The sequence below is a fragment of the Aulonocara stuartgranti genome (assembly GCF_965226115.1).
Source record: "Aulonocara stuartgranti genome assembly, chromosome: 23".
In the NCBI taxonomy this organism is placed as follows: domain Eukaryota; kingdom Metazoa; phylum Chordata; class Actinopteri; order Cichliformes; family Cichlidae; genus Aulonocara; species Aulonocara stuartgranti.
The window spans coordinates 3,955,037-3,974,128 of NC_138958.1; the positions used below are offsets into that span (position 1 = coordinate 3,955,037).

At 42.6% G+C, this 19,092-nt stretch overlaps 1 protein-coding gene across 5 annotated transcripts in view; it reads right to left on the minus strand.

The window, feature by feature from the left end:
- tle2b (TLE family member 2, transcriptional corepressor b) overlaps positions 1-11,656 on the minus strand; it is an 83,104-nt gene extending 71,448 nt beyond the window's left edge. For 2 of the 5 annotated variants that reach the window (XM_082523505.1, XM_082523503.1), the window contains exon 1: positions 5,768-6,708. In XM_082523505.1, coding sequence (XP_082379631.1) covers positions 5,768-5,791 — 24 coding nt within the window. In that variant the 5' untranslated portion in view covers positions 5,792-6,708. Of the gene's footprint in view, positions 1-5,767; positions 6,710-11,536 lie in introns of those variants that run through there. The other 3 variants (XM_082523504.1, XM_082523507.1, XM_082523506.1) reach the window with 3 other exon arrangements.
- Positions 11,657-19,092: the final 7,436 nt, after the last annotated feature.

The window sequence follows — 19,092 nt, forward strand, 5'->3', positions numbered from 1 at the left end:
AGTATTTATTACTAAGAGAAAAACACTCATCCAACAGTCCCGTTTAGAGGTTCTGGCTCTTTCTTTGTGCTGAGAACTCGGGGACATCTTTTGCTATTAACAGTTATTTGGTTTTTCAAGCCTTTAAAAGCTTAAATCTTAACAAACTAACACTTAAGGAGATGCAGTCCGGACAGTTTAGGGAAAACGGGTTGGGACATTGTCTGAAGCGGTTTTGTCTCACACGTATCACACAGCAGGAGAAAATCCACTTCAGATGCATTCCCCCTACTGGAGACTCTCAGTGTGGTTTAGTCGAAGAAAGCGCCTGAAAGGAGCGTGCAGATTTTTAACCGCAGCATTTTCACAATGGCACAAATCAGCGCAATTGGTCATTACACAGCCTTTGGATTAGGCTGTTTAATGCCGGGGTCTGACTGAGTAGGACATTTGGATTTTCACATACTCCTCCATGAGGTTCAGAAACAGCTACAGTCGGTAAGAATTTGAATCAAGACTGTTTCCGGCTGAGAACCGGCACAAAAATCATCTAATGCATCAGAATTGCATTCTTCAAGCTTGAAATTCCTTTCATCTATCTGGGATATTTTGGTCTTCCATATGAAAAATCATCAGTACTAAAAATTTGGACAGTTTGATATAGTCAAGCTTATTTCTTTTAAACTCTATAAACTTCTGTTAACTCAGGTAACAAAGACTTTGTCCCAGAATTATACACAGACCAATTGCGCTCAAGTGCACAGTCGCTCCCCGGAGGCACATTCTGAGCGAGGAAAAACCCTGACGTGGTACAATAATTATTTCAATTTCATTGTAGTAAAGCTTCAGCTCACTCTGAGATAATAACCCAGCTGGGTGGATGCTAATAAAGAACAAAAAAAATATTTTTTCAGCAATCGAGAGGAGGATCAATTAAAAAAAACTTAACAAAACACAACTGCAAGCTAAATCAAATGCACTGCTTGTATCAATAAGATCTAATCAATGTCAGTCAGTGTTCCAGTAGCCCGAAAGTGAAATAGACATTGAATCAGCCCGTCAGTCCACTAGTTACCAGTCAGTCAGAAAGCAAGCCAGTTAAAGCTGCAGCTCACCAGTCAGCCGTTAAGCCAGAGGTGGATTACAAATAAGGGAAAGATTGTCAGCTAAATGAGTCTCTGGACTCGATCCAAGCCTCGCTCTGATCATTTCTTTTAATGGCAAAGAAAAGAACACAGAACGCAGGATTTGAGGATGAAAAAAGGCCTGTTTTTAATCAGAGAGGAGCCTTAATCTGGGTGGCTGCTGATGGCTGATCAGGAGTAGCTGCTTGGTTAGTTGTTTGACTTTTTGCTTATCCTGCGGGTCGTCTCACTGCAGCTGTATTGTTGTTGCTTGACTTTTTGCCATTTAGAAGGTTGCCTCTGAAATGCTGAATGAAATTAAATGTAAACAACACAAGGACAATGTCTCGGGAGGAGGCGAGAATGTCATCTGTGGGAGGTTACAGCAATCCTCTGTGCTGTTTACCATACGTAGATGTCATTACAGCCACAAATGTTTGGAAAAAAACAAACTACCCAACACAGCTGGCAAAAAAGAAGAAGAAGAAATGGCAGGGCCAGTGTGTGCATGTGAAAGCAAACGCTGCATATTTGTATGTCTGCAGAACAAACTAACAATTACTTAATTACTGCCAATGCAATGAAGTCATCTCAACTAGTCTGACACACACTCATCAAACGAGTTTAAGTTGCACAGAAACACTTCGGCGTCTCTCGCCTCATTACTGAGTCATACGTACTTTCTGTGGCCGTCTATTGCAATTAGTTTGTCAGTCTGTTCATGGCCACAGGAGAAGCAAGCTCATTTCATACATGCACAGAGATGACTGTACATTTTAAGTTCTGCAACAAACACTTTCCCCTTTACTTGTCTGGAAACTCATTGAAAGGCAAATATTGAACAATTTAATAACTGTAACATCATGATAGATGTGGTTAAATATCTCCAGTATTTTTTTTGCAACCTTTTATTATTACAATTGTGGAAAATTCAACACCTTTCTCTTCCTGGCTCGACCATGCTTTGCTCTTTCTCTTCTAATTGCATATGCTTCTGTCCTCCACACTAGAGTCTTCGCAAATGTGGGATCCAAGGAAGAATTTGTAGCACACACACAGGGAAGCAGCTTAAGGTGAACACACAGCCAAAATGTGTAGATTCTGCACCTTTAAAGAAACGTGCAGAGAGTTTGTGTGGCTGTGAAATACACTGTATATAATGACGTAGAAGATAAGTACGCGTGTATATTTCAGTTTGAGTCTAATCATGATCCCCTCTACAAGCTAGGAGTCCCTGACATCTCTGTTAACCGTGAAAATAAACTGGAAATCTCTCCCTTTCGCCCCTTCTTTCCCTCCCCCTGGCTCACTGGGGTGTGGCAGCCAATCAAGGCCTTGTACATTCACAGCAGCAGTCGAGGTCGAACTGGGACAATATTTATTGTTACTGTTGTTGGCACATACACACACATCCACACACACCGCCACGGCTCTCCTTTTGCACTTCCACTTCCAAATCAAGCACACACACATGCAAAAGTTTGGGGGTTCATATCCACCCTGCAATACTGGCATAGAGCTGTCTGATTGGTCCCAAATTCCATGTGCAGCAAGTAAACAAACGTGAACCATAAAAATAAATAAACAGAAAGAACGAGGGGTTCTTGAGCATTTAACTGATAAATAAAAACTAACAGCATTACAGCCAAGCACATGCATATGGTTACACACAAACGCATGTAAGACAGCACTGAACCTTACACTGGAGAAATGCACACTGAGAAACACACATCTAAGTCAACAAACAAGGCGACACACACTCACACACAGCTAATACAAATATGCGCACACTCGCAAAGCACTAAAAGGAAATAGACACCTAAAAGAAAAAGCACACGCGCTGCAAAACACACATTAAACAGAAACACACCTCGCACAAACCCCCCCCCCCCTCTCTCTCTCTCTCTCACACACACACACACACACACACACACACACACACACACACACAAAATTGTACACACAGTTCTGATAACGCTTGCCACAAAAATCCAGTGGAACCAATTACAGCTCTGCTCGCCTGGCAAATCAACCCTCAGTTTTTAACCCTTTCCCACCAGAGAACCAGAACAAAGTCTGACTTTTCCAAAAACAATTAAAATGACAACAACAGTAATGATGCAGTTCAAGCCTTGCATCCTCGTTTTATCCATTAATCTGAAGACATCACTTCCAAATAGGCATGGGTCGGAGCATGTCACATTCAAGGCAGCCTGTTGGGAATTAAACCGACATGTCAGACTGAAGAGGAAAAATCACATCATCAATCATGACTTAACCACCACTTTAGATGAAGAAATCAAGTATATTTAAGACATCTTCAGACAAACTTTCAAATAAGTTATACTTCATAACCTAACTTGGTCGTGACATGAAACCATTCAAAGTTACATTATCAGCTCTTGGTGACGCAGGTTTCACACAGATTTCGTAAACTGTTGTGGTGTGATCAAAAACACACACAGCTCGTACTTTACTTTCACATTCCTTACAGTTTGTCTTCTGATTGCATTTACCAGTGACACTCATCAGCTGTTTGATGCAGTCGACTAGTTTTTGAGGAGAATGTTTGATGGGGATCCGTGTAAAAAGACAGCAACACAGAAGTGTTTCTTTACCACAAACAATTAAGGCAATACAGCGATTACTGTCAGAGATGATCTGACTCGTGCAACTTTCAAGCCTCTTTTAAATGAATGGAAACTAATGTTTGACTGAAAAAAAGGGAAATCTGCCTCTAAACTAGAAACACACTTTTTAAATGTAAGCTCATTCCTAGAAACCTGCTTGATGTTATTGAAGGGAGTATATATTTATACCTATTACAACCTTTTCCCATTCACATAGGCACAATTCAAGTATCTAAACAACAAACTAGTATGAAAACAGGGAAAAATAATAATATTTAACATTCCTGCATGTGGAAAAGCTGACGGACTGCTAAAAAGCTAAGAGTACAAATTATAAGTAAGTCTGAACTGAGCACATGTGTATATGCATATGAGCACACTCACACAGTGTCTACAAACACAAGCGCATGAAAACTCAGACAACCACACACATGCGCGCACACACGTAACCGTTCTTTGCACCCTCGCACCTCTCCACAGATCACATTTCACAGCAACACCAGAAATAAAGTTCCTCTGGCAGAGGAGGGCCGCAGAGGAAGAAGCGAGAGAGGAGGAGAAAGACGGGAGAGAGACAGAAAGAGCGAGATGGAGACTATTGATCGGTTGGAGTTGGCTCAATCTGGCATTGAACTTTATCAGAAAGGCAGAGCATCGCAGCAGGAAGCTTTCTGATTCGTCTCTAAAGGAGAGAACAGAGGAATGTTCGCGCTCTATTCTTCTTTCGCATCTCTCATTCATTTTCATTTCTCTTTCCACCCCCAGCCGTGCCTTTTTAAAGAATTCTTTCTAGCCTTTTTTGCCCCCCCTCCTCCTTCTTGGCTCTTACATCTTTCACTTTCTCCATTTGTATTTACTCCTCTGTTTCTTCCAGCGTCTTTTTCTCCCTTCTTTTCCCGCTGCTGCCTTATTAGCATTCTCTCTGTACGTATAATTGATTCCTCATGCCTTCCTCTTGTGGAACTGTCATTCATAATTCTGTGTGATAGCTGGCTGGCTGGTTGGATGGCTGGCTGACTGACTGAGTGGTTGGCTTGCTGGCTGACTGTGAGGCAAAGTGGCCACTGACCCATTTGTAGCAGATACAAAGAGACTGACAACCAAATCTGATTATAGCAACCAGACCAGGGCCCTTGTGAAACGAATGGCCTAAGCCAAACTGAGCCTAAGCTGTCATTCATCCTTCTGTGCTTTTTAGTCTACGTATTTAACCTTTATTTTACCCCGGCAGGTAAATTAACGGCGAATTCTTACTGGTGGTGGAGGGTGAAACTGAAGGAGGGATTTTAAAGAGGTATTAAGGGGAAGTACTTGTGCACTCACGACCTTTCGTAGTTGTAATGGAAATGAATTAAGTAGAATTTAACTATAAATTAAATGGCCTATGTCTATGTGTGTGTGTGTGTGTGTGTGTGTGTGTGTGTGTGTGTGTGTGTGTGTGTGTGTGTGTGTGTGTCTGGCATCTGTGTGTGTTTGCTTAACAACAGAAATGAGCAAATAGACAGCTGATGGTCTTTCACACACACATTAATGCAGCCAGATCTATTCTCACACACACACACACACACACACACACACACTGAAAGGTGCAGATTCAGTTATGTGCCACCTACATTGCCAATTATCAACAAGATCTCAAAGGCACCTGGTTGCAGATGACAGAGGTGGGTGTGTGTGTGTGTGTGTGTGTGTGTGTGTGTGTGTGTGTGTGTGTGTGTGTGTGCGCATAACAGGGAATCTCTTAGCCCAAACATCCCCCTCCCCTCCCATCACGTCTCACTCCTCATGTTACAGTAAAACTAAGGAGGAGGGACAGAAAAAGACAGACAGAAGGACACAGACACATAAACAAGGTGAGAGTTGAGAAGAGGAGGGACGTAAGGAAAGACCAGCAGGAAATTAAAAAAAGAAAAAAGAAATCAGAAAGACGCAAGATAAGAGACATACTGAAGAAAAAAAAAGTGACAATGCAATCGGAGACATAAAAAGGGAGACAGAGACAGACAGGTAAAAAAGACATAAGGAGGTACATACCGGATGCCTGCCCTGAGGGTACATGATCCCAGGAGAGGAGAGGCTGCCAGTCCGTTTGATGGCCAGGTTAGTCCCCTGGCCCTCCACTCCTCTGCCCTCCACCGGTTACACAGCCACACACACGCACACACAAACCCCCGCACACTCTCACCAGTCAATAAGTCCAGTTCCTGCTCCTTGGCAGGGTTGAACGCAGCAGTCTTTACTCTTCTGTTCTTCTTTGCTTTTTCTCGCGCGCTCTCTCCCTATATATGTATATATATATTTATCTTTTACTGCATATTCCTCTTGACGCACAACTGAAGAAGAAGTCTGTCAATTCCTTCATCCGATAATATCATGACAAAACGGAGCAGCGGACTTTACCTCCTCCTCCTCTCTTGTCCTTTCCACAGTGAAAGTCTCAGTTTCTCCTCCTTAGCGTCTCTCAGCCTTCTCCTCACCCTGTGATCAGTCAGGGTCCACACGTAGTGACATGACACAGAGAATTTCATCCAGACAAGCTCCCCTCTTCCACTTCTCCTACTCTTCGCCCCTCTTCTCCTCCTGCCCCTTCACCCAGCCGTCCAATGGCGAAACACACAAACGTAAACAAACACTCAGCTCGATCAAATAGTCTTCTTCTCTGCTTTTTCCTCCTCTTCGCCCTCTCTGTGACACACTGAAGCCTCTGCCTTGACTGCTGCCGCAGAAAAGAAGGAGGATAAGAAGAAGAAGAAGAAGAAGAAGAAGAAGAAAAAGGAGGAGGAGGAGAAGGAGGAGGGGACGGGAGTGAGAGTGTGTGTGAGAGAGAGAGTGAGAGCTTTGTTTTTAATCTAAATGTGGAAAAAAAATGCAAGAGGAAAGCAGGAAAGAACAGCAGGTCAGTGGAGGATCCAGCGGGCTTTTCAGCAGCAAGCCCTAGACTGTAATATATTGTGCCTGTTGGCTTCAACACAAACACGACAGCCTGCTAAAGCTCCTCTTAAGGTGGAACTGAGTAGATAGAGACACCCAGTCGCACACAGAGGGGCAGCAAGAGAGAGAGGCGAGAGATGGATCTCTTTTCAATTGTGGTCAGACACACAAAGCAATCAGTCATGCACAAAGAGTCGGGCTCAAACTGATATGAATCGAGATTCAAACACACAAAACGCTCGACAGCTATGCGGACAAACTCGATGTGCAGCACCAACCACACACAACAATTACAGTGATAAGTTTATTAGGCAGTTTGCACCTCGCATTAAAATGCGGCATGGACGATGCGACAGCAATCCAATCACACCTATTCGCGCACAAATCCAGGTGTAAACACACTCAGGCGGCGCTGAAGATTGCTACCAATGTGACTCCTCACACCTCAAAGGCCTGAGAAGCACTGCATCCAGGAGTTCAGACCGCATATATTTGCCCCTACAGCCTCTCTAACACAGAAGAGTGCCACGGAAGTACGCACTGTAACGGTAAAGTTATCACGTTTATGTCTAAAGGCTCTGAGCGTGTTTGCAGTAATGATTAAATATGAAAGCACGGGCTGGGATACAAGGATACAACCCAGTGAGGTGTCTCATATTGCTTTCTGGTTCACCTGGAAGAAGGGTGCCACTTGATGCGCATAGTTCGAGGCTATTCACAGGGCTTGGCGTACACTTCATAATGATAAAGTTTTCCAGGGCTACCACACTAAAGGTGCAGACAGCAAGAGCCTTATCATGTTCTACAACGGGCCTAAAACTCTAAACACAACACATACGCCCCTTTTTAAAAATAATCTGCTCAGAACTGTTTTTGGTGGTTCTGAATTCTGATCTATTGTTTCTCCATGGGTTTCTTAAGGTGAACAGAAACTCACAGTATATTATTTAAAAAAAACACGTTGGCATTAAGATTTAGTTTAAAAAACAGACTATTTGTCAGAACTTGCACCTTAACGAGAACACTCAGCTGGAATAAACAACTAGACGTGCCACCTGCAGAGACTTCTGAATTAAAATGGATAATTATGGCCACATTTGTCAAAACTTCAGAGCAGGAACGCTACAGTTACGTCCACTTCCCGCCAAAGACGCCATCTAAATCAACACGTCGAGTAACTGGAGGATTACCAGCGTAACGCACCAGAAATATCCAAGCTAGAGCAAGATAAAAATGTCTCCCTGCCTACTTTTGACTCTTGGCTCCAGCGCACCTGTTATTTACAGGACTGCCCAGAATGGACCTGGACCAACTAAGACCTGGTATTTAAAGCCTTTCCACGTACAGTACGACAGTGTGGCCAAGCCGTCTTTTGGCGCAGTTTATAATGAGTTTATCCAGAGCAGCTCTGCCTTTGAACTTGATCAAACAGCCATTAATCCGGCGCTGTAGAATCGGACAGTCGGTCTTGGCATCCGTGGAGGGTTTCCAGTAAGACAGAAACTGCATTGGATAACTAGTGGGTTAGCCAGAGGGCAGCTCCAGAGCTTCAATTAAGGCCACATACAGACATCCTATTATCCAATACAGCCTATTACCACACACTATAGATCCTGGAGTAATCTGCTGTCAGTGCGCTCTGAAATGCATTGTTCTACATTTGTTCAAATGTTTGATTTGTCATTTGACTGAAACTAAGACAGGCTCTACAGTTAATTTCAGCAGACTATACATTTATGACGGGCAGCTGTGGTGGTGATGAGGCCAGACATTTCTGCTGTTAATTGCAATCTGTTGATTAATGGTGAGAAGCCTGCAAGCTAGTTCAGGCAAGCTGCAATGCATCATGCACACTTACTTCCCTGCCACCTTACGTCATATTACAAACACACCATCCGAATTTGGATATTTATCTATTTAAGCTGCAAAATTTACCGTCTCGCCCAACAAAACGCCCATCTGACTTCACCGCCTGCTGTTTAAAACCCCTCCATCACCCCCAGCATCCACCTCTGAGCTCCAGGGGGATTGTACTCGTCACTCCCTAATTTAATATAAAGCATATTTGTGGGGAGTGATGAGCCTTGATGTTACACACCAATCTGTTGTTATGATAAATTAATTATTTCAGTTGTTAGCTGTCTTACTGGAATTGATTTCAGATCATTTTGGAAGGTAACTGATTTCAAATCAACAAAAGAAGAAGAAATAGGATCCATTTCATATGTTCTGTCTTTCATTCATCTTAACTCTTCGTGTTTTGTTTCACCAAAAAAAGGGAAATAATTTGATGTCAACTCTTTAAATTTAAAAGTGATAAAATATGTTTCCTACATATTATCCAGCAGTCATTTAAAGGACAGAATAATGGTCGGGGGCAAAAACACAAGGATGCCCCCCAAATACGGGTTAGGGAAAAAAAACATGGGTAGATTAAGTACTGTTGTTATGTTTAGCTAGCTATTCGAAACGCTAGTGCCACTTTATTACTCTAATGAAATTTGTTTTAATTTCTATAGGGTTAAATGGTGTAAATGTCTATTCCCCCGATTGGTTAGCAGTGGTTCCTGGCGGTTGCTGGCTTTAGTTGGAAAAAGTGGTTGCAAAGAATGTGCTGCACTCAAATCCTGCTAGTGATTGCCATGGTTGCCTGTAGTTTTTCATGTTTGTCTGCATATACTCCATAAGTACCATGAAATGTACTATCAATGTATCAAAAAGCACAACTTTTAATTTCAAGGCAAACAGTCCCCATTTCTGTTGTGCGTTGCTCTTTACAGCTAACAGCTCAGAGAAAAGCTGGACAGTGTTTGCAGACTAGTCTGTGACTAGCATACAAGCAAACAACGAGGTTTTTGCCTATCTGTTCCCCTTCTAGAGCAACAGGTGGATCACTAGAGAAAAATGGGGGGGTGTAACCGGCCTGTGTGACTGGAGCTTTACCAACCATTTTTCCAGTGACTGCCAGCAACCATTCGCAGCCATACTCCTTTTTCCCCTCACGACCAGTCTCTAGGCCTGTGCGACTGACTGACTCCCGCCATGACTGTCACATGTCCAAAATAGCCGACAAGTTAATGTCTTATGGTTAGTGGTCTCATGTCTGTTATATCGCAATACATATGCCTTTCAAAATAAAAGCCCAGATTTTTAAAAAGCATTTCTACCCACTATAATACTGGATGACTTCTACTCTGAAAGTGACCCCTTTCTGCTTACTATTTAGCTAACTAACCAATGGGAAATAATACAAAATTTAAGCTGTAACATGAACCAAAGATCTGTGTGGAGTTTGCATGTTTTCCCTCCCACAGCCCAAAGACATGCCTGTTAGCTTGCTTGTCTAAATTGGCCATAAGTGTGAATGTGAGTGTGAACAGTTGTCCGTCTCTCTGCGTTAGCTCAGTGATGAAGTGGCGACTTGTCCAGCGTGTGCCCTGCCTCTTGTCTTTTAAAAGTCTGGATAGGCTCCACACCTTCACAACCCTGAATTGAATAACTGGTTAAGAAAATGGATGAATGGACAGAGAACTTGCAGAAGCTCTTATATTTTCAGTGTTTGAAATTGTCCTTACTCTCTCAGTTCATTCTCCATAAATTTACACTTGAAGCATCGAGCAGAGTTTGAGACATAATGGAAATCATGAGTGCAATCAAGCAACAGCAGCCCAAAGGTTAAGAAAGAAGCGCATCACCTTCTTCATCAAATCTACGCATCCGGATTATTCACATCCAAACAATTAATCCGAGCAGGACTAGAGGTGGACAGGTCACCTGAGGAAACTTCTGAGAGAGGGAAGCACAAAACAAAATAAAAAAACTTTTAAGTCTGCTTAAGCTATCATTTAGTGAGGAAACACATTTTTCCCTCTGATTTCCCTCTCTCCTCTTTCTAAATAGCTTTTTTCTTAGCGTTCTCTTTCACACAGACACACACATACTGTCATTCAGTGATGCCCACCACTATTCCCCATGTAGCCCATTGTACTAATCAGCATTATCTAATTTTCTAGAATGGATTATGCAGGTAATTACTCCCCCGACTCCTCACATTGGGTTTAAGAGAGACAGATAGCTAAGCATGCAAACACACAGACAGATGCAGACATCAGTACAGATCGGTTCAAAGCATTTATAGTGCCGACCTGATTTTAACGCAACGCTATATGGGCTAAACTGGTTTATGAGGGTGCACTAGCCCAAAAGGACCAAGTCACATCACAGTACCAAGTCCAGCAGGTCCATCAGTGACATTCATAGAGGCATAATCTGTTAGTGTACAACAACTGATATTATCTGGGATACACAGAGAGCCTACTCATCTCATGTTAGAGCCTTAACTGAATGTCTTCTAACACAGAAAATCACAAGAAAGAAATACTTTTGCCAATTTGAAATGCTGGACTGGTGAAACCCTGGACAACCCACAGTTTCTCTATGGATATCAAACGCATGCGTAGGAGTGTGTTCTGACTGACCTTTGCCTTTGAGTCAGCGCCTTCAGACTGATGCAAAAAGTCACATGATGAGATACAACAATGACACTATGATCTCAGCTTCCAAAGCCCTAAATAGCAGCAACAGATGATTTATACACTGTTTATATGTGTGGTAATCATTTCTAGCAGAGCGAGATCAGGCTCATGTTTATCATGGGATAAACATGGTCCTCTCATGGTCTATAATGGAAAATAACCAGTACTACAACCTAACACTACACAATGAGACAAAAACCTGTCATAGAGTTAGCAACCAAAACTTAACTATGGTACCTAATGACAGTTAAAATATCGACAAATTAGCAGTGGCGGCATTTTTACACGACGCCTGAACTAAAAATGTCCAGTGGCTGAATACACTGAATACACTTACATTCAAATAAGATCACCTATTAGTTAGGTAACAACACGCCGTAAAGGTGAGGGAAACTCGAGTTTTATGCTAACACATCTCAATTTAGACAGTAGAAAAGGACCGCCCCCCACATCCCTCACACCCCAACACTTCGGTTCCACCTTAAAAGCTCAGCTCTGACTGGGGGCTCTCTCCGCGTTCTGATTGGAGGGAGGGTCTCCCTGTTTTAACCAATTGCCTTCAGGGAACCCCACGTTGGGTCCTGATGTCATGAGGAGAGCGGGCCAATCGTGGTGCAGCTTGGCCATTGAATGGGTGTGGGCGGTGGTGGCGGCGGCGGCGGCGGGGAGGGGGGTAGCCGACGAGTCTGTGGGGATTGTGGGCATTGAAGTTCCAATTATTCTGCGCGCGCGCACAAACACACACGCACCCTGTCAGTCACGCTACATAAATGCTCAGTAAATTCTGCCGTTAATTTCAATCCCGCTATTTCTACTGCACACACACACGGTCTCTCACACAGGATACTGTACACACACACACACACACACACATGCAGTTAAGTCCAGCACGAAATTAAAGCCTTTTTTTCTTGCTCCTTTATTCCACTTCAAACACTTAAAAATTAAAATAAGTAAACATTCATGTGGAACAACCCTAACCTAAACACATAAAACGAGTCGGATATGACAAACAACCTGCAGCGTCTGGCTTTCATGCCCGATGTGTTTTCCCAGCTCTTTCTGTCTTGCTTTTTGTGTAAAATAATTTCTATATCTTTAAAGATGCAACTCGCACACACATAGTGTATAAACTCACACACACACACATGATTTTCTAGTTCCGTAGTTACTGCTGTTTGTGGCACGTTCTATACGTCGTTGTATGCAGTGCATGCGTGCAGACACACACACATACACACACTGAGCTCTTGCGTGCACCTCCAGAGCGATACTGTGCAAATTTGGTGTGTCTCAACAAAACACGCTCCGGCATGATGACTCCCTTCACGGACCACATTTTACAACTCTGCACTGCAGGGTAAAAATAAAAAGCTGCTGAGTGCCATTGTACTCGCTGTCTTGTCTTTAGGTGTGTGGAAGGCTGCATAAAGCTTTATGGACAGGCTACAGAGGAAACTGTCAATGTGTGGCAGTGAAATGCAGTAAAAGGGTCTGTCTGTACCTACTCATTAAAGGGAACACGGATGCTGGAGAACCAAGAGGTCACCAAAGACAGTGATGTTTAGAGGGAAGTGCACTCCACACCGCAGTACATTTTCTTTGAATGCGAATCCTTGTCTTTGGCTCGGAGCGCACGTGTGGCTGCGTCACCTGCTGTAGGACGTCAATAGAGCAACTGGCATCTCTGCGTCTTCTGCAGTAGGTTTATACCCACATTGTTTGTCTGGAAACAATCGCTTGCTCTTTAGAAATGTCAAGCACCATAACCATGACATTTATCATTGCTGTTTCAGATTATTAGAAGTGAAATGGAAATCAAACTCCTTTGTAGCTTTGATGAAAGTTCTTTTGTTGTCCATCAGTCTTCTATTCGATTCAGGGTTTAAAGGCGCATATAAACATATACAAAGACGTCCACACCGATGTCCATTTTAGAATTACTGATTTATCAAACTCACAAATACTGGACAAAGTTGGAGGTGTCAGGCAGGAGGCGAAGAGGAAGAAGAAAAACTTCGAACTGTGGCTGCAGAGCCTCATTTAAAAAGCTTGTGCATGTATCTTTTCAGTAGTTTTAGTAATATTAGTTAGTTTTAGTAAGATTTAAAGTGCGTTCTATTTAATTCATTTCTTTGCTTTTTTTGCTGGTCCTTATTCTGCTTTTATGACTGTGAAACTTTACTGTTTTTCTAATCAAACTTCAAGGTATTCGGGTCGGGTCTATCAGATGTTTCAGTTGCAGACTGAACCTAATTGTTGCCAAGGACATGGTGGAGGATCAAGATCAGGAGTAAGTAGACTTTACTTGCTGATGTCAACTATGAGACGCAGCGGTAAAAAAAAAAAAAGTTAACTGATTGACTTAGAGTTCGTTTCTTCGAATCTTCTATTCAATTCTGATGTTTTCTGTTTTGTTTAAATGATTTCATACACACACACACAGCTGTCAGTCAGGGAAGCGATCTGCAGATCTGCACTGACTAATCTATTCAGTAATAGGAAACGGCACAAGGAGAAACCCTATCCCTGTGATGTGGGAGTCTGGAGAAGCTCTGGTGTGGTTGATGCCGGATAAATAGACGCCTATTCACACACTGGCACACACAAACAGGGGAATGTGCCGACATGCGTTACTAGCAGACCCCTACACACACACACACAGACACACAGTGCGAATAAAACTGCCATGTACATATACCTGCGGTGGGTTACAGGCCCCTGAGTGCCTGCAAACACATGTGATCTCCTGACCTGGTAGTGCAAACATTGGGCTATACTGTGAAAGGATCTGTGCATGTGTGTGAGTGCGTGCTTGTGCGTGTATTGACGTGTTTGGGTGTGACTGTGTATGTTTCTGCAAGATCAGTGTGACTTCCTGGCTGGTTGTGTGGAATATGTGCAGCAACACTCTGTGCCATAATTATCTTCGTCCAACTTATTTCCTGCTCCTTGCTGCAGGAAAGAACTGTGTCACTTCTGTGTGATGTGCATGTGTGCATCTCTATGGGGCAAGATTTGCATTCCGGCACATTAGATCTTAAATGAAACAAAACCACTTTGCCCACTTTTTTAGGAAGTTGTTTTGAAGAACTGTCTAAATTAGCTTCAAATTCAATAGTCAGCTAGGCATGAAGACAGCGTGTATGGAATCGGCAGTCAGATCAGATTATTTCTACCATCATCTTTGATGTTGCAGAATTCCTTGAGTGCTGTGTCTTTCTCTAATAATATCTCCAGTACACGGATGTTCAGATCAAACGTTTTGCCTGCCTGTAACAGGAGGCAAACTTTGGTTTTTTTTGCATGAAAGCTGGATGCACCGCTTCCTGTACCCTGCACTGCACACTGGTATTGAATTCAGAGGTTCAAAGTTCTCAAACTTCGGCATAATTCCCCAGGAACATTAAACTTGTCTGGTTCAGGAAATCTTACTGTGACAAGTTTGCTTCAAAAACAGAAAGGGAAAAAAAAAAAAGATGCAGCCAGGAGATAATCTTGTGGTGACTTCAGCTGATCATCACCAACACGTAGCAGTAAAACTGGGTGTGGTCCTACAGTGAATGCAACAGGCCTTAGAGGTCAGTGGTACAATACAATGCAGTTCCTCCAAACAACACTTAATGCTATCCTTAGTTTGTCTGGTTAATTTTTCATTTACTCAGAAGTCCTTATGTCTCTTAATGGACTGTTCACCTGAAGGTCAGCTCAGCAGGAAACGCGGCAAATATCCAGACGATGGGGATCAGCATCTGGGGACGTGAAAGGACATAAAAGGAGAGGGGACTCCGTGCTTTCCACCTGTGCATCTCAGAAGAAGGGGGAGTCATGACATTTCTACGACCTGTTTCTATATTGTTCGTGTGTGTGATTGGTCACGTCAGGCCACTGACGCACACTCACCACAGGTGGATGCAATAAGTGTAGTAAAAGGTTTGTATCAGCTATCTCCACATCTGATAAGCTGTAATGTGTTTGCAGCATGTTTTTTCCCAAAATATGATGATATAGTATGCATAACTGGTATGTATGCATGTGCATACTGTACACATACTTTCAGCTTTAATTTATTGGAGATTATCTATCGGGATTTCAGGAGCAGGACCATGCCTCCAAACACGCTCATTCCGGTTGTCATCTATATAGGTTCCCCCAGTTCTGCCAGCTGTTCATTCTCATTTACGTTCCCCACCCTGCCTCCCTCTTCGTTCTCAATTCTTTAGCTTCTTCATTTCTATTTAGTGCATGGGGATCTGCCAGGCCCAGGAGCCATCTCCACTCCCCAAACTGCAGCTCAATTCATGTCAAAGCATTCACTTTTACCTACTGAAAGCTGTAAAACCTAAAATGAGGACGTGGACCCAGCTAGTGAAAGGGCTTTTAACATTTTTAACATTATCAGTATCTCAAATCTAATTGGACAGTGGACTAATAGTCAGCTTCATGGCCAGGTGAGGCAGATACTCTTATTATTTCAAGACAAATGATGCAAATAAAAGATTTTGAATTGGTTCAAAGTTTTGAATTAGTATTCTATTAGTATTCTATAGCTTTTCCTTGTCATGTTGAATGTGAGACCCCAAGTGAAGTCAGTTCAACTGGGGAGGCCAGTTCACACCATCCAGCCTGGTCAGGAACACTCTCGGACAGGTAGGGACACCTTCATTACTGTAAATACAGAGAGTTAGACTCAAGATCAGGAAGGTCAGATTAAACTTTGCCAATAAACAGCTGGAACAGTTTTGGAAACTTTGGGCAGATGAAACCAAGACGATCTGAAGCATACGACATCATCTGTCAAACACAGTGGAGCCAGTGTTACAGTGTGTGCACTTAAAGCTGCCAGTAAAATCTGTTCACCAGTGTTTTCTAATGACGTGACTGCAGGATGAATTCTGAAGCGAGCAGGTCTATAATCGCTGCTCATTCGCTCACAGTGCAAAAGCAACTCCAGAGTTTCTCAAGGTAAAGAAACGGGATATTCTTCAGTGGCAAAGTCGGTCACCTGAACCAGCAGATGTTCAGTTACTGAAGATAAAACCGAAGCAGAAAGACCCACAAATAAGCAGCAACTGAAGGTGGCCCAGCAGAGGATCTAAATGGTAAATGGCCTGTATTTGTATAGCGCTCTACTAGTCCCTAAGGACCCCAAAGCGCTTTACATATCCAGTCATCCACCCATTCACACACACATTCACACACTGGTGATGGCAGCTACATTGTAACCACATACATTGTGGTCTCAAACCCACAAACATCTAGTGATGTTTGTGGGTTTGAGACTTCAAATGATTTTCGTCTAATCTTTACAAAACACCCTTATATCATCATAATCATATTAGTTTTTCCAGTTACCCATGAGCATCTGAAAAATGGGGGACTGTGTAGAAAATGGTTCCTGTAAAAAGTGAATACTAATTTTTTTTGTTAAATCACTTGAATTAAAGCTGAAAGTCCTCGCTTCATTCACAGGAAACAAGGCAAAGCATTCAGAGGATTTTGTCTGTGGTGATGCACAGAGGAAAAATTACAAAAAATGTTTGATTGTTCAGAAACACGTGGACTACAAACTGGACACCCGGTGAGAACGCTTGTGTTTGTGCTACGAGAGCTGTTACCTATGCAGATGTGTTTGCACAACTCAGTTTGTGTGTGTGCATGTGTGGCATGCGTGTTCACACCCTCCAGGCTGTAGTAGACTGTCCTGGGATCAGACTGCTTTGCGTGAGCCAATTCTGTGACTAATTTGGACTGAGGCAGACTCCAGCAAACAAAATACCTTCTCCCCTTCCACCATTATTGTCATCATCTCGCACTCAGACCTGCTTGTGTCTCTCCTGAATGCATATAGCAATATTTACTCTTACTTTTTTAGCCAAGCTGGCAGCGTGGCTCTATGGATGGCAGCACTGCTCTGTCAGCTCTCTCAGCCAGTTTCGTCCAGACTGAAAAAGCCGCTGTGGGTGGATCGTCACTGAATTTTCATACTTGAGGTCCCCAGAGATGAAGCCCTCCGCCTGTGGTGATCCCTTGACTTCTCGTCAAGAGCTGACATTTGTGGTTTGGAGAGAAACTGCTCTACATATTCACAGCTATTTGGTGGATAGCCATGAAATGAGCTCTCAAGTTCCCGTTACAGCTTTAATTCATTCAGTACTTCGTTTTTTAGGTTTTTTTTTTAATGGTTACTCTCCAAACAAATAGCATTCCTGTTGCCTTTATGTTTTGTGGCGATTAGCTAATGGGGCTTTTAATATATCAAACGCAGCATTGGAACCATTTCAACACCATCACCATGTTAGCATGCCGACGACATTCACAGCTGAGCCAAAGTACGGCTTCACAGAGGTGCTAGCTTGAATGTAGACTGATTATATACACTTGCACAGTCTGAAACAAACACTTGAACAAACACACATAATAGATTAACTTAAAAAAAAAAAGGTTTAATAAAGGCACGTATGTCATTTCAAAGTCAAGGACACAAAAACAGTTCCCCGCCGAGCTAACGCTTCCAGCAGAACGTATTTCATTTGTGCCTCTGCATTTTTCTTTTCTTGATCATTTCCACTGACACCAGGAAAATAAAGTCATGCAGCTCTTTACTTTGTGATAGTTGGTCATTTATCCAGCAGTACAACACAATCGCTGTGTTTTGTTTTCCATCTCGGCATGCTGCTCCAAATACATCCTGCATATCAAAGCTTTCCCTCGTCCAACTCTCAGCTCTGCCTCGAATTCTGCATCGTGCCTCATTGGACTGGAAAAATGGTTTGTTGCATTATCGATAATACTAATCAAACAGGAATATCAATACCTCTCCCCGTTGCTCTGTTCTCTTTCCTTCTTTTTGTTCCTTCCTCTCTCACCTCTCTCCGTCTCTTCTTAAAGATTCTGACAGTAGGATACATTATGTAAGTGTGAAATGTACTGGCAGGGGTTCTTCCGACCAGATGCAGAGTGTTCAAAAACACACAGAGGAAGAGAGAGAGGTGAGATGGACTGAAAGAGAGCAGATGCACGTATGCGTGCGAGGAATGCTGGATCGGGATGTGTGTGCTCGTGTGTGCACGCTTGTGCATGTGTGTGTTGGTCGAGGTGCAGATGGCGAATGTCGGTGTTGAAAAATTCATGATGCCATATTTGGAGATTCCTGGGGGATATCTTGTTGTTCAACTGGCCTTACAGAGCAGGCATGCACGGCACTCGCTCACGCACACGCAATACACACTGGACCCGTGCATTGTGTGTGTGTGTCTACTCAAAAGACATGGGATCAAAGAAAGAGTTAGAAGTAAGAAACATGGAGAAGCTGAGATACAGAAAGTTAGAAAAGAAAGATCTTTTTGGTATTTGGCTTTTTCTTCTCGCTGGTTTTCTGTTTCATCTATCCCTCGGGGGTTTCTTTGTCACACAAAAGTTCCAAGATCTATTTATCTGTTTCACAAAATTTGCAGAACAATAACATGTTAGCACACTTCTGACAAATATATTCAGATTTCAAACAAACTCTCTTCCCACCAAGTACAAAATAAAGTCAAAAACCTACCGGCACCTCAGATCTGTTGATCTTTTAACGAATCTTGGTTTAATTTCCTCAAGTATACATGAAACTGAGAGCAGGAATGACGTTTAATATTGCACTACATATTTTAAAGAAAAAAACAACAACAACAGATATGTAGTTATAGTTGTGTCCCACAATACAGAGCCAACCCTCTTTGATACATTCTATACTTTTCCAGTCTTTTCTGACTAGATTAACTATGGTAACCAATGCAACATCATTACTGATATTACCAAAAAGAAGAGATTTTCAAAGCTTTTCTTTCACTTATATAACTATATTTAGCCCCCACTATACAATAATAATTTTGTTTCTGTACATTACCA